The 15,885-nt window shown below is 45.1% G+C and overlaps 1 protein-coding gene across 5 annotated transcripts in view; it reads left to right on the top strand.

The window, feature by feature from the left end:
* Positions 1-441: 441 nt before the first annotated feature.
* Positions 442-15,885, top strand: part of ACSL6 (acyl-CoA synthetase long chain family member 6) — a 115,045-nt gene continuing 99,601 nt past the window's right edge. For 2 of the 5 annotated variants that reach the window (XM_048860761.2, XM_048860760.2), the window contains exon 1: positions 445-548. In XM_048860761.2, coding sequence (XP_048716718.2) covers positions 476-548 — 73 coding nt within the window. In that variant the 5' untranslated portion in view covers positions 445-475. Of the gene's footprint in view, positions 549-1,583; positions 1,603-5,781; positions 5,933-6,371; positions 6,502-8,538; positions 8,662-15,885 lie in introns of those variants that run through there. The other 3 variants (XM_048860763.2, XM_048860764.2, XM_048860765.2) reach the window with 3 other exon arrangements.

Raw genomic sequence — 15,885 nt, 5'->3', positions numbered from 1 at the left:
TGCTCAGCAGCTCTGACAATTGGGGCCTTTAGGAGCATTCTGGTGCATTGCTGCTGCAGGGCACCATATTTGGGCAATTTCTTTGGACACGGGTTAAACCACCAAATAAAGTTTTTCCCCTTCCCATCCCCTCTTTCCCCTCCCACTCCCCCTTGCTGCCTGGGCTGCTAGGTTTCCAGGGGGGGAGGGGGAAATCGCTCATGTGCACATTAGTGAGCCCTACCCAAGTGGGATATATTGCCCCCTTTAAGAAGAAGCTAGAGGTCCCAGAGGAAGGGGGATTGCTAAAAATATCGTCCTATGCGATGGAAGTAATTGACAAGCATGCTGTGCCTTGGAGCAAGCGGAGTGGTCGAGTCCCTGCTGGTGCCACTGTCTCAGTCACTGCAGTGAATGTGCTGCAGTCCTCCCCCTCCTTCCCCCCAACCCCCCCCCACACACACACACACACACACTCAGTCTCTTCAGGCTGCCCATGCTGCAGCCAGATCCAGCAGGCATGCTCACCTTCTTCCTAGTGTCTGGTGGCTCCATCTGGCTGTTTATGGGTAAGTGCTGCTCTAGCTCTCGCCATTCCTCCTTGATGTTGCCTTTTCAATCCCTTTCTTGGCATTTATTACTATTCCCTCCCCCCGCTCTGTATTATTTTTCATCCTCTCCTTTCTATTATAATCAGAATTAGGCTGCATGAATGTTATATCAGCAGAGGGGATGCTGTTCCGGTCCAGCAAGAGAGAAATGACAGCTCAGGACCTTTACAAATTAGGCCCTTTGTGAAATAACCTCTGTGCATTTGTCTTTACTCTGTTTCAGCTACTCAGCAGTTCATATCTTCTCTCTACCCTTCCCCCCCCCCCCAGCAGTACAGTAAGATGATTTCCGATACCTTTAGAGAAAAAAGAGGCAGAGAGAAACATGCAGTTAAAAGCTGAGATGGTTTAATCCGTAGATGAATACTTAATATAATGCTGCATACATGTAATCTGAAAAATGCACTGAAATATTAATGCAGCTTGATAAAGTAATTATAGCTGTGTGCTCAATTGAAAAGATTACATAATTCCTCTCCTCTGATCTAGCTGACTTATTCAGCTAGGTCCATCCTATATAATTTTGTTCAGATAGGGCTTTTTTCTCCTTATTATGTGTGTATGAGTAATGGGGGTGTGTACATATCTATATAGGTATATATCTAGAGAGTAGAGAGAATATATGCCATATTGCTTTGTTTGAACAAGCAATGACTTAAAGAGTGTCAGATCAGGCCAGAAGAATTACTGCATTCGTGTAATAGGTGTTCTTCTCTTTGGTACTTAAAGGCTCAGCTTTAAATGGTTGTAATCTGCTGCATAGATTCAATATTGAGTACTCCAAATGTGAGGGGTGGGAGGGGGAGGGAAAGAAGATGTTTCTAAGGAAAGGTAACTTCTAATATTTGTGCTTTATTTTTCTGACTAATAATATACTTTTCTCTCGACAAATACAGTCATCCATTAGGAAGAAATGCAAAAAGGGAATGGTTTTAAAATGTAGCCTCTCTCTGCAGCGTTGGGTTAGATGTTCGAGCAAAAGGCACCAGAAACAGCATAGCTTGCAGTCGTGGTTAGTGCTCATATTTACTCTGCTTCTGTGGTTTCATTTTAGGAAAGGGAATATTTTAATGCTGAAACAAGTGAGTGCGTAATATCACTAGCCTAAATTTTGCTCTCATATATATGCTGGCTACTTCCATTTAAATTGGTGAGCTTTTGTCTGCTTATACCAGGGCCCTTAATCTGTTCCCATTGAAGTCAATGAAAAAACTGGCCCAGTGCTGAATTTGGCCCAGTGGAAATTGCATTTGCGTATCTGAAGGCAGAATTTGGCACAGTGACTTCAGGTAAATATATAAAGCCATGCTAGGGCTGCACTTGTTTCATAGGCCCAAAGACTGCCCTGAGTTACACTCCTGAATTCACTGGCGTAGAACAGAATTTGGCCTGTGCAGTGAAAGCACATGCTATGCAAGCGTCTCTACCCCGTTCTCCGCATCATCTCCTGTACTAATCAGAAACTGGGGGTTGGACTCCACCGGTTTGGGCATTTATTTTGCTCAGTGGAGGCTCGTGTCCAAATGCATTTCACTTGTGAGCCGTTCGATTTGAGCCTGTGTCCATAGAGGCAAAAGTCTGCTGCCTGAACTCACTATGCCCTGTAATCCCCATCCTATTTTACTTTACCATGTGGAGGTTGACTTTTATCCAACATTTTGACCTCAAATGAATACATTGCCTTTGAAAGGATGAGGCAGCTTTGTTGCCACTTCGCTGATACCACTATGGAGAAGAAGCAGAAGTGGAGATTCATAGTAATCACTAGTAAGCTCATTTGTTGAAAACGTATGTTGGAAAATAGGTATAAATGTCTGAACTGCATCGACCATAGTGGCTTAGCACTGGGGCAGCTGCATCATTGCTTGCTGTTCTGTAATTCATATACTCATTTTTCTAGCGTGGATCCACCCTCTAAGACACCACTTTCAGAAAAAGGAAGGATTAGCAGCTGTGCTGATTTACATAAAATGCTGCCTATTACCATCCATTGCAGCCCAAAGCAAATGCTCGAATTTATTTCACTTAAGACTTCCAATCTGATAAGAATTGTCACCACAATTGGTTAGGACTAATCTGCTGAGCTACGTAGGCTTTTTAATCTATAATGTTAAACTTCTAAGAACAATTGTACGAATGAAGCAAAATTGAAGCTATTTAAAATACTGGAGAAAGTGATCCAAGAAAAAAAAAAAGCAATGTATAACAAATGGTTCCCTATAATTAGTACAAGCTTTCCATTGTCTTAATGGCTATTCCAGCCATAGTACTCCCACTGTAAGAGAAGTATTGTAAATAGATACTTGACAATTTCCCGTATTACTCCAAAATAAAATACGTGCTCATCTGAAGAGGTTTTCACTTTAATAACAGGGACAGTGGTTAGGGCTATCCTGTCAACATCTTATTCCCACATTCAGCTATAGTGGGGCTTCTGTTGATTGTTGTACACAAGGTATATGATTCTGAAAAACCCTCTGCCCCCCTCCCACTTTAAGTGGTCTCTGTTTATCCATATTATTCCTGCAGATGTTTCCATGTTTCAGACATGGTCTCAGTTAATAACTCAGCAGCTAAGGACATTCAGTTACCTTCCCTTTAGCCTATACTGCTATAACTTCCCCCCTTAAAGTATGATGTCTCACACACCTTTCTAAAATAGCCCATCAAAGAAAGAGGTGTGCACATAAAATCAAACTAACAGGAAGAAACACCTGTGCTGCTTGTGACCACATGGGGATCTGGTATCCAATGCTTATGTGTTGAACAATGGCTAGTTCAGGGCCTGATCTTGCAAGCCTTTACTCATGTGCGTAGTCCTTCACAGCCTCGCTGGAGTCCATTTTATATGTTCACAATAATAGCTATATTCAGTTTCTTTCAAGCTCACCATATTCTGACGTTTGCTGGATGCTAAAACTTCATGCTAGTTCCCACTCGGGGGCGATCCATCCATTCCACCATAGAATGGTGGAAACCCAGAAACCTTTTTGTAGTCACCAATGTTTTCCCAACCAGCCCTTGTCTATTTCGCCACACAGAGTACAGGTCTGGGCCCTTACCCTGCCCTATAAACTGACCGTTTGGACCCCACACCTGGGCAGGTGTCCCTGCTGGTCGATTGTGTGACAAGATCTTAATACAGGGGGCTCTCTACCAACGAGATTAACAAAAACTGCTATGCCTGTCCAGTGCCAACAAGATCTTTCCCGAGCTTCTCCCAGGCATAACTATCAACTCCTGAGAGTCCTCTCCCATCTCTGATTTGGGCACCATCTCTGATTTGCTTTTGTGTTTAAAAGGCTCGTTTAAGGTGGAGAACTCTGAGTTCTAGTGTATTTTTCCTTAAGAAAAGAAAAATTAAGTCAGAATGCATTTAATAAAAAAAGACGATCACAGTTAAGTGAATAATAGTAACTGGGTGTATGTGTGGGGGAGCAGAAAGATGACAAGGCCTATTTTGTGCTTTTTTCAGCCCCTTGTGCTGATGTCATTTACAGTTAGGCAGCAAGAAAGTGTTCAGTGCTGTACAAGACAAAAATTAAGGGCAGTACCTGACTCGGAGGAGTTCACTGTCAGAAAGACAGATGTATAAATCCAGACATTCTGAGGAAATGCTGACTCTTCCGTAACATCAAAATCATAAGTCATATTTGGGTAGTGAAAGCCTTTGTTTAATGTGGGTTAGTGTCCAGGGGCATGTGGTGGCACTGGGTAATTCCATGCCAGTGGACAGCCTAGAAGAAGTCACAAAGATGAGAGTGGGAGAAGGAAACCAAAGGAATTGCAAGCCTGGCATCAAGGATAGAGAGAAGGGGACCAAGGGGCCCATAAGAATTAAGATTGGTTTTGTAGGCCCAGGTGGGTTATGTAGGGCCTTGAAAGCAAGGATAAAAAATTGACATGGTCAAGATGCTAATTTTATCATTTGTGTTTTGAATAGTACTGTGAGATTTGAGGAGACCAGGTAGAAAGAAAATAAATCAGTGAGAATAGCCAGAGCATGGACAAGTGTTTTGGTTGATGGGGGAGGGGCTACCCTGCCAGAATACCTTGGGGGTGATGGTCAATCATTCACCATAATTGGGCCACAACTTCCGCTAAAAATGGAAGCACATGTACTCCCTACATACTGGCCCAGCTTTGCGAGCCATTGCAGAATGGGGATAAGTCGATGTCCCTACCCCCTTTGAAGAATTTAGCATTGTAGTGTTATATTCTCTGCTCCTTGGGAGTCACTGAGCACAAGGACTGGGATTATGGCTAGCCCATGTGCAGGGGCACAAGATAGAGGGAATTCTTCCTGTGGCTTGTCCCTCTCTCCCAAGGCCAGCCACAAGATGTCCTAAAATATTTTTCAGTTCTTATCTGCAAAGGAGTCAGAAGGTTAATGCTGCAGTTAAGCGCCATAGCACAGTCTGGAAATCTCCCTGCTTACCAGAATAGAGTAGCTTGTGGGGTTGAGCCATAATGACTCCTTAAACCATAGTCCCCTGATTAAGAAATATTTTCTGATATACCTTCGGGATTGAAGCTTGGTGGCCACCTGACGTTGTTCAGACTAAGTGATGAAATGATACCTTGAATGATCACTTCTGTCGACAATTTTTTTTAACTTATGCTGCTTTTTAGAGAAAACTCTTGTCATTTGAAGTGGGGATGGTTCCTCAACAGTCTGCCTAGTTGGCTGCTGTGGAGCTTGGGCCCTCAGTCTCCTGGGGTTAGATTCACAAAGGGACTTGGGCATTGCCATCGTCAGCATTACAATACCTAACTCTAGGCACCTAGCATATCACTGGGATTCAGAAAGCCTGAGCTAGGGGAAGTTGAGGGGAGATAGGCCTGAAGAATGGGATTCACAAAAGTCAGCTCCCCACCTAAAATAGCCAGTGGTAGCTGCCCAGAAGAGGGGAGTGTCCTAAGTCCCGCCCCAGCGCCTCTGTGAGGGAGTTTGACTGGAGTTTGGAGGGTGGTGCCTGCCTCTGTTTGGAATTCGCAGCTGTGTAATCCTCTCCTGGAGTTAGGCATCTAAGGCATTTCTTGCAACAATCCAATGGGGTGGGGGCAGGACCTCCCTTATGACTTTTAGCCCCATTGCTAGGGTACTCACCTGGCCTGTGGGAGACCCTCCATTCAAGTTCCCCCTCTGCTGGATGATAGGGGGTATGAACAGATCTCTGCCTTTTCACAGGTGAGTGTCCAAACCGCAGAGGTAATGGAGGAACACCTTCAACAGGCGAGACTGAGGGAGACCCGCATCAGAATATCCCTTAGCCCTGTTCAAATCTTTTCTCCCTCTCAGGCAGAACAGGCACTTAAACTGGGGATCCCCCACATCCCAGGTGAGTACTCTAACCTTTGGGCTGAAAGTTGCAAGGGAGATCATCGCCCTCCCCTGCACGGGTATTTTGTGCGGAGATAGGCATACTCCGAGCTTCCCTAATGGATCAGGCCCTGCTGGTGAGTTAGGCAAAGGGAACACCTATCTTCCCCCAGTTTGTGAATCACGCTGTGGCTCAGGCATCCAGAGAGCTCAAGTGAGGCAGTGCAGAGGCTAAAACTTAGGCACATAGGGAACTCTCACTGCAAAAACTTAGGTGCCAAGTGAGGTTAGGCACCGACAGCATTCGGTAGCAGCTGAGCAGGGGTTTTGTGAATACCAGTGGTGTCTAAATCAAAGATATAGCCTATTGAAGTGGCAGTTAGATGCCTAAACTATTTGTGAACCTACCCCTTGGATCCTCAACAGCCTGCAGGGTGACTGGTGATTTCTGCACACAGGGTAGTGTATCTGCCCCTGTTGTAAGAGGGGAAGAATTGCTCATGCGTGAGATTCCACCCCAAGACAAGGAAGAACAAGAAACCCGAACATGAGGTGGATGCTTTCAGAGACACCAGCACTGGAAAAGAGGTACAGTTTGCCCCATAACTGTGATACCACCTTTTTTGCTGGCACTCTTCACTTTGGAACAAGCCTCATAACTTGCTCTACTCTTAGCAAACTTCTCCCATCCCATCCACCCTGCATGAAACTTCCTCCAGTTTCTGGAGCTAGGTGGAGAATGGTAATTCTGTCTGGCAGAGGATTCTGATATTTCACAACTTGGTGGTGTTCTGATTCAGCATAAATAGCCCCCACCCCGTCTCCCTCCTCCCCCCCATTTCAAAATTCTCCATGAAAGGGAACGGAGCCTTGTTTTGGGACACCATGCTTTCCCTGGCTCCAGGCAAGCCTGCGTGGTGGGATGCTGAGGAGCTGGAGTCTGTAAGCCTGGGCCACTGAGGAGCCGTGAGCTCGGGAATCAGGGCTTCCTGGACTTCCAGGCTCTTGGCTCCCTATCATCCTACAAAACAGACTGCTGCTGGAAATATGGAGCCACACTGGCTCACCTGTTTTGGGACTGTCCAAAGATACAATCCTTTTGGCTTGAAGTAGGCAGCAGGATTAAAATGATAATGGATACTTCCTTAAAAATTACTTCCCAGAACTGTGTTTTGGGATCTATCCCATCATTTGGGAAACTCTCCAACTCACGGAAAGCTTGGTCCTCTAGAGCAGAGCTTGTAGCCAAACAACTTATATTGCTTAGAGGGAATAGGAGATAAAGCTGGGCTCAGCTTGGCTGACCTAGAGAACAGGTGAGACAGGGTGGGTGAGGTAATATGTTTGTGGGACCAACTTCTGTGAGTGAGAGAGACAAGTTTTCGAGCTAACTCAGAGCTCTTCTTGAGGTTTTGAAAATGTACTCAGAGAACAAGTAACATTTCCCAGAAGAGGGACCTCAAACAAATTTGAAAAGATTTGGTGTAACTTTTTAGAAACCTTTGATTAACTCCGTCCCACTCCTTTACTTTTTTGTTCTCTTTGTTCTTTTTGCTGTTCTCTCCTTCTTTGGGGGGGAGGGGCGAATGTTTAAAAAAACTTAAGATTATGATTTAGAGGAATACAAAACAAAACCCTTAATGCGATTTGCCTGTACTCCAATATTCTCTCCTATCAGGTGCGGGGCTTATGCCACAAGTCCTCTCTTGGCACTGCAGGACAAACAGTAATGACAATCAGGACCGGATTAACCTTTTGTGGGCCCAATACCAAACATATTTGTGGGCCCCCATGAGGCATTAGAGCATGGCGTGGGGGAGGACAGTCCCCGGAGCGAGGGGCCGGCCAGAGGCAATAGGGCATGGTACGGCGGGGGCAGCTCCACTTCACCCAGCCTAGTGCAAGGGCAATGTTTACAAACCGGCAATTGCCAGACACGCACTGGCCCACCTGGCTCTGTGCTGCGAGCATGCCCCTTCCCCTCAGGGGTGGGCCCATGCCACGCCACACAGCCTCCCCTTCCTATGCCCCCTGACTTCTATGCCAGTGCCCCTGACACCTGCTATGCCCAGCGCCCCTCCAGACCTCTCACCACAAATGCACAGTGCCCTGCACACCACCACCCTGACCAGTGCGCCCCTCATACCCCCACAACTGCCCAACACCCCACACAAAACAATCCATTCCCTAGCACCCCAACACACACAGATCTCCACTACTACCCACTACCCAGTGCCCTTCCCCACAGCCCCACCACCACAGCTACACAGCACTCCACACAGACCCCCCACTGGCCCAATGCCCCCCCCAGCAAACCCCCTCACTGCCTAGTATCCCCAAACATACAAAATTCCCCCACTGCCCAGCACTGCCCCCACCCTCTCACACTGTTTTATATCCTCCTTGGACATATTCAGGAATTGCTCCTGTATCATCAAATCCCACATTCCTCCAAAGTTAGTTACAGCCCGTCCATTGAGCCATTTATCAAACAGATCTGTCATCTGGTTTACATAAGCCACATTGCTTAGTCCAGGTCCTCTCTTAAGGGCTCTAAATTTTACTCTGTAAGTTTCAGGTGTAACTTGAAATTGTTTTAAAACCAAATCCTTGAATTTATTATAGTCAGAAGCCTCCTCAATAGGCATCTTATTGAATATGTCCAGAGCTCTTCCAGTCAATTTTGCGACCAACGTGGTCATCTTGTGATCTTCAGGAATTTGATGGAGTGTGCACAGTCTCTCAAAGGTGAGAAAATATCAGCAATATCACTGGATTCATCATACTGTGGACATAGTTGCTCCCATTTGTGGATTGTTGGGGAAGGATTGTTAGGGTTATTTGGTATATTCTGCTGAGCCTTTGCCTTCTCCATCTCCAGTGCATGCTTCTTCTCTTTTTCCTTTGCCTCCATTTCTCTCCTGTGGGCAGCCTCAATTTCTTTTTCTTTTGCTTCCATTCCTCTCCTGTGGGCAGCCTCCCTTTCCTTTTCTTTGGCTGCCATTTCTTTTTCTTTTGCCTCCATTTCCATCTGTCTGAGTTCTACCCATCTTTCATGTACCTTTTGTTTTTCCTCAGCTTCAAATCTGACTAATTCCAGCTTCTGTTGAACAGTGCAGTCTGTCATCCTAACCTCTCTGTTTTTAACTAACTTTACACCCGAGAGTTAGAAAGAAAACAAAACAAACAAAAAAAACTGGCTTGTAAAATTTTGCTGTGCTGTAACCTGATACCTTTTTCTCTGATAGCTGTTCTCAGCCTACAGAAAAATCCTTTTGTTATGCCTGCTTCTCTGTCCCCCAGGCAGAGAGACAGAATCTACAGCTGCAATCACCTTTTACAAAACCTTTTAAAATTCTTCTGTGCTTCTGGTTCAAAATAATCTCTGATTCAAAATGATCTCCGGTTCAAAATGATCCCACCGCTCTGCCACCACGTCAAGGTTCCTTCCCCACTCTGAACTCTAGGGTACAGACGTGGGAACCTGCCTGAAGGATCCCCTAAGTTTATTCTTACCAGCTTAGGTTACAAACTTCACCAAAATGCAAACTTTGCCTTGTCCTTGAACTGTATGCTGCCACCACCAGGCATTTAAACAAAGAACAGGGAAAGAGCCCACTTGGAGACGTCTTCCCCCAAAATATCTCACCAAGCCCTACACCCACTTTCCTGGGGAAGGCTTGATAAGAATCCTCACCAATTTGTACAGGTGAACACACACCCAAACCCTTGGATCTTAGGAACAATGAAAAATCAATCAGGTTCCCAAAAGAAGAATTTTAATTAAAGAAAAGGTAAAAGAATCACCTCTGTAAAATCAGGATGGTAAATACCTTACAGGGTAATCAGATTCAAAACATAGAGAATCCTTCTAGGCAAAAACCTTAAGTTACAGAAAAACACAATAACAGGAATATACATTCCATCCAGCACAGCTCCTCTGCGCCCTGGCACTGACAGGCAGGTGGCTGGCCACCAGTCAATAGGAGCGAGCAGGAGCCGGTGAGTGGAGCCAGGGGGCAAAGAGAAGCCCTGTAGAGAGGAGTGAGTGGTGGGGGCGAAGAGGGGATGGAGAGGAGCCAGTGACTCAGGGTGCAGCGCAAGTGGAGCAGGCTTGGCTGGGGCCCCTTTTGAGTGTGGGCCCGGTGCCATGGCACCACTATAAACCTGCTACTGATGACAATTGCACTTGTATTACTTCAGGTAGCAAAGATATCTGTAGAATGGATACCGGATAGGGGCAGAGGTCTTGGGTAAAGTTGCTCCATTTTTTATATAGTTATCATTCACAGTAAAACCACATTTCAGACGTTGATGTGTGAGCAAGCAATTTACAACATTTTCACAAGAAATGGCTACATCAAACAATTCATCAGAAAAACCTCATTTAGTTGGGAAACTTAAAACACACATAAACATTCTCTTAGATATTTTCTCTGTTACAGGTGATGTGTGGAGGTCAAATGGGGTCATAGTTTTTAAGGCCACAAGGGACAATAGGTCATCTAGTCTGATCTTCTGTGTCTCACAGGCAATTAAATTTCACCCAGTCACCCCTGGATTAAGTCCAATAACCAGGGCCTCCCAGAGGATTCAGGGGGCCTGGGGTCTTCGGTGGTGGGGATCCTTCCTCTCAGGGCACTTCGGCACTTCGCCGAAGACATGGAGTGGGAGGACCACCGCCGCTGAAGACCAAGAGCAGAAGAAGCAGTGCAGCGCAAGTGGAGCGGGCTTGGCTGGGGCCCCTTTTGAGTGTGGGCCCAGTGCCATGGCACCACTATAAACCCACTATTGATGACAACTGCACTTGTATTACTTCAGGTAGCAAAGATAACTGTAGAATGGATACCGGATAGGGGCAGACGTCTTGGGTAAAGTTGCTCCATTTTTTATATAGTCATCATTCACAGTAAAACCACATTTCAGACGTTGATGTGTGAACAAGCAATTTACAACATTTTCACAAGAAATGGCTACATCAAACAATTCATCAGAAAAACCTCATTTAGTTGGGAAACTTAAAACACACATAAACATTCTCTTAGATATTTTCTCTGTTACAGGTGATGTGTGGAGATCAAATGGGTCATAGTTTTTAAGGCCACAAGGGACAATAGGTCATCTAGTCTGATCTTCTGTGTCTCACAGGCAATTAAATTTCACCCAGTCACCCCTGGATTAAGTCCAATAACCAGGGCCTCCCAGAGGATTCAGGGGGCCTGGAGTCTTCGGCGGTGGGGGTCCTTCCACTCCAGGTCTTCGGGGCACTTCGCAGAAGACATGGAGTGGAAGGACCCCCACCACCGAATTGCCGCCGAAGACCAAGAGCAGAAGAAGCGGTGGCGGGTCCTTCACTCCGGGTGTGTTCGGCGGCACTGAAGGAGCCCCTGCCACCGAAGTGCTACTGAAGACTCCCATGGGGACCCCTGAAAATGCTTGTGGAGGCCCAGCAGGACCGGGGGTGTGGGGCAAATTGCCCCGCTTGCCCCCATCCCCGGGCAGCCCTGCCAATAACATATGTTTGATGAAATCATACCCTCCAGAAAGGCTTCCAGTCTAGATCTGAAGATATCAAGAGAAAGAGAACCCAATACTTGGTAGTTTGTTCCAATGCCGAATCACCATCACTGTTAAAAAAAAATGTGTCTAATTTTGAATTTTAATTTGTGTGGATTGAGCTTCTTGCTATCGGTTCTAGTTATTCCTGGATTAGCCTCCTAAAGCACTTAAGCGCTTTAGAAAAATTGACTCCTAATGAATAAAAATGTAATAAACCTAGGTTGCTCATGGACCATCTATAGTCCGATATGTATAGAAATTATTGGGTAACTTGGAGTAAGGATTGCCTTTGGGTTAATTAGATGGTTCTTCATGGAAAATTTGGAAAGACAGAAAAAAGGGTTAATATCACTGTATGCCTCACTTGCTCTAGTTTATTTAACCGTCTCTGTATGTAGGCCATTGATCTGAATGAATTCTCTCCAGTCGTCTATTGACCTGCGGGAAAAGACTGCATAAGCAGACAGTATTTGCATAAACACACCTAATCTGCCTACAGTGATCAATTGGCATATCTGCTTTAGCAAGGTGATCAAGTTTGGTTGTTTTGGGCTAAAATTCTCTTAAGTCGTGGATGCTGGGGTAAGGAAATGTAGTTACCCTTACTGCATGACTAAACTGTACTTCCTAGGCCCTAACTGAAGGGTCACCTAACTGAGGGGTAGTAAAGTAAATCTAAGTGAAGGTCAGAGGGGGTGGGATAGGAGAGGGCTCTGTTTTAAGGTTCCGAGGTGCTATTTGAACCTTCCCCTCCAGAGTGTAAAGATAGAGCTGATTAGATTCAGTTAAGAGTCCTTGTCTCTTCTTAGTGACTACTAAGGCTGAATGCACCAATAGACTGGTCTAGGGGGTTGAGTCTTTGGTCCCGTGAGGGGACAGTGTGCTGGTGAAAGACACTGTAAAGGAGGCAGCAGCAGTAGGGAGGTTCTCCACCACCCGCTGAAATCACTAAGAACTGAGCTCCACATACATCCTCTATCTCTATTTTAATCACAATTGTTAACAAAGCGAGATAAATACAACAAAAGGGTGGGGAGTCTCTGTGTGCTGTTTCTGTTGTTACAAAGTATCGCTTTGAGTCCAAAAACCAAGAGAGCTCCCTCTTAATTAGGAATACCCTGGAATTTAAACTATGGGGAATCAAACTCATTTGTGATTTTAATACAGAACTTCTTTAATATGATCCAGCAAGTCCACTCAGTCCTACTTCTTGTTCAGCCAGTCGCTCAGACAAACAGGTTTGTTTTCATTTGCAGGAAATAATGCTGCCCACTTCTTGTTTACAATGTCACCTGAAAGTGAGAACAGGCATTTGCATGCCACTGTTGTAGTCAGCAGTGCAAGATATTTACATGCCAGATGCTCTAAAGATTCATATGTCCCTTCATGCTTCAACCACCATTCCAGAGGACATGCGTCCATGCTGATGATGATGCTTGATAACGATCCAAAGCAGTGCTGACCGGCGCATGTTAATTTTCATGAATTCATTAATTTTCAGATGCCACCAGCAGAAGGTTGATTTTCATTTTTAGTGGTTCAGATTCTGTAATTACCACATTGGGGTGTTGCTCTTTTAAGACTTCTGAAAGCATGCTCCTCACCCTGTCCCTCTCAGATTTTGGAAGGCACTTCAGATTTTTAAATCTTGGGTCGAGTGCTGTGCTATCTTTAGAAATCTCACATTGGTACCTTCTTTGCCTTTTGTCAAATCTGCAGTGACAATGAACAACATGTGCTGGGTCACCATCCGAGACGGCTATAACATGAAATGTATGGCAGAATGTGAGTAAAACACAGAACAGGGGACATACAATTCTTCCCCAAGGAGTTTAGTCACAAATTGAATTAACACATTATTTTTTTAGTGTGCATCATCAGCATGGAAGCATGTCCTCTGGAATGGTGGCCAAAGCATGAAGCGGTATATAAATGTTTAGCATATCTGTCACATAAATACCTTGCAATGCTGGCTACAAAAGTGCTATGTGAATGCCTGTTCTCACTTTCAGGTGACATTATAAATAAGAAGGGGATAGCATTAACTCCTGTAAATGTAAACAAACTCGTTTCTCTTAGCAATTGGCTGAACAAGAAGGAGGACTGAGTGGACTTGTAGGCTCTAAATTTTACATTGTTTTGTTTTTGAGTGCAGTTATGTAACAAAAAAAATTGAAATTTGTAAGTTGTGCTTTAACGATGAAGAGATTGCATTATGGTACTTATATGAGGTAAATTGAAAAATACTGTTTATTTTCTTTATCATTTTTACAGTGCAAATATTTGTAATAAAATAATATAAAGTGAGCACTGCACACTTTGTATTCTGTGTCGTAACTGAAATCAATATATTTGAAAATGTAGAAAAACATGCAAAATATTTAATACATTACAATTGGTAGTCTGTTGTTTAACAATGCGATTAAACCTGCTATTGCGATTAATTTTTTTTAATTGATTGATTTTTTTTGAGTTAATCGCATGAGTTAACTGCGATTAATCGACCGCCCTATTAAATACCTTTAAAAATGTGGCCAGATAGTCCTGAAATGTCTACAGTAGAAAAAAACAAGCAAGATATTTTTAAATCTTTCATATTATTAATTGTTGTTGTTTAATCAAAAAGAAGGAAAGAGGAAATAAGCCCAATTTTCCTTTGCATATCATCTTAAAAATTCCTCCTCTCCTACAGGATGGAAGTATCATTTCTGAAAGAATTGGTATTCAAAGGGATTCACCACACGGCAAGGGAAATCCCCGGTCAGGGAGAGGTGATTTTAAGGTTCTAGGACTGGATGTGACTGATTGCATTGCAAGGAAAATTGAGGTTCTCAGGATTTCCATTTGGTCGCCTATCTGGTTCTGGTGGGATAGACATAATATTTCAGAAATGTCATGTGTGAATTGTGACACAGAATCCATGTCCAAAAATATTATATTTCAAAAGTAATGTGGTAATACGATGAAGTAACTGGGTGAAATTCTGGTCCACAGAAGTCCATGGGAGTTTTGCCCATTAACTTCACTGGGAACAAAATTTTACTCAGTGATTTTTCCTGGTCTCTTAAGTCTACTGATTAGTTCCTCTGAGGAACAATGGACTCAAGTCATTTGTGGAAGAAGCAGAGGAAAAAAAAGCAACAGTTCTGTGAGGAACTGAGAGGCTCAGAGGACTGACAATTGCAGACAGAACCCTTGACTTTTGGGTTCCCATTTGAGAGCTATATACAGTGGCCAATGTGAAATGAGGTGACAATTTTAGTCCAGTTCCTAGTGGTGAGGCACCCACGACAACCACTATCACAACTGCCTTTGGTGCTCTTGGTGGTAGTTTGAGCAGAGAGACCAAGAACTGACATGGTCCTGGAGTCTGAACAACCTTCTCATCCATATGAATGATCTTTTCAGAACGGGTTTGTGCTACATTGTCTGGACACTATTGTGCACGGGACTGTGCTTTCATAAATCATGGAGTTCAGTCTTTAGGGCCGCTAGTCCATCAGCAATCATCAGACTGTCTTCACTTTATGGGACAGATCGTTGGGTCCAGGTAAGCTGTGCTAGACAATTGATAGGGCCCTACCAAATTCACAGCCATGAAAAACATGTCACGGACTGTGAAATCTGGTCTTCCCCCCTGTGAAATCTGGTCTTTTGTATGTTTTTACCTTATACTATGCATAATTCATGGGGGAGACGAGTATTTCTCAAATTGGGGGTCCTGATCCAAAAGAGAGTTGCAGGAGGAATCACAATATTATTTAAAGGATGTCGCCACCCTCATAGGTGCCGAGTTTCTAATCTGCTGGGGAGTACTCCCCCCTGGCTCTGCCCCCACTCCACCCCTTCCCCCCAATGCCCCACCCCGCCCTGCTTCTTCAGATCCCCGCCCTGTATCCGCCCCACCTCTTCCCTGCCTCTTCCTGCCCCCACCCTGCCTCTTTCCCACCCAGTTCCACCTTCTCCCCAAGTGTGCTGCGCCCTCGCCCCTCCTCCTCCCCCCCAGCGCCTCCTGATGCCGCAAAACAGCTGATCCGCGGCAGGCGGTAAGTGCTGGCAGGGAGGGGGAGGTGCTGATCGATGGGGCCCACCAGTGGGCAGGAGGTGCTGGGGGGTGGGAGAGGCATTGCAAGGGTGGCTGCTGGTGGGTGATAAGCACCCACATTTTTTTTACTTCAGTCCTGGAGCAGCCACGGAGTTGGTGCCAATGGCCACCCTTACTTCTGAACTGTCTTCAGAGCTGGCAGCCGGAGAGCAGTGGCTGTCGGCCAGGTGCCCAGCTCTGAAGGCAGTGCCCCACCAGCAGCACAGAAGGAAGGGTGACAAAACCATACCATGCCACCCTTACGTCTGTGTTGCTGCCTTCAGAGCTGGGCTCCTGGCCAACTGCTGCCGCTCTCCAGCTGCCCAGCT

This window comes from Caretta caretta, chromosome 8 (assembly GCF_965140235.1).
Source record: "Caretta caretta isolate rCarCar2 chromosome 8, rCarCar1.hap1, whole genome shotgun sequence".
Classification (NCBI taxonomy): domain Eukaryota; kingdom Metazoa; phylum Chordata; order Testudines; family Cheloniidae; genus Caretta; species Caretta caretta.
Note: the sequence above shows the minus strand (reverse complement) of the source record. Positions and strands in the feature narration are given on the sequence as shown.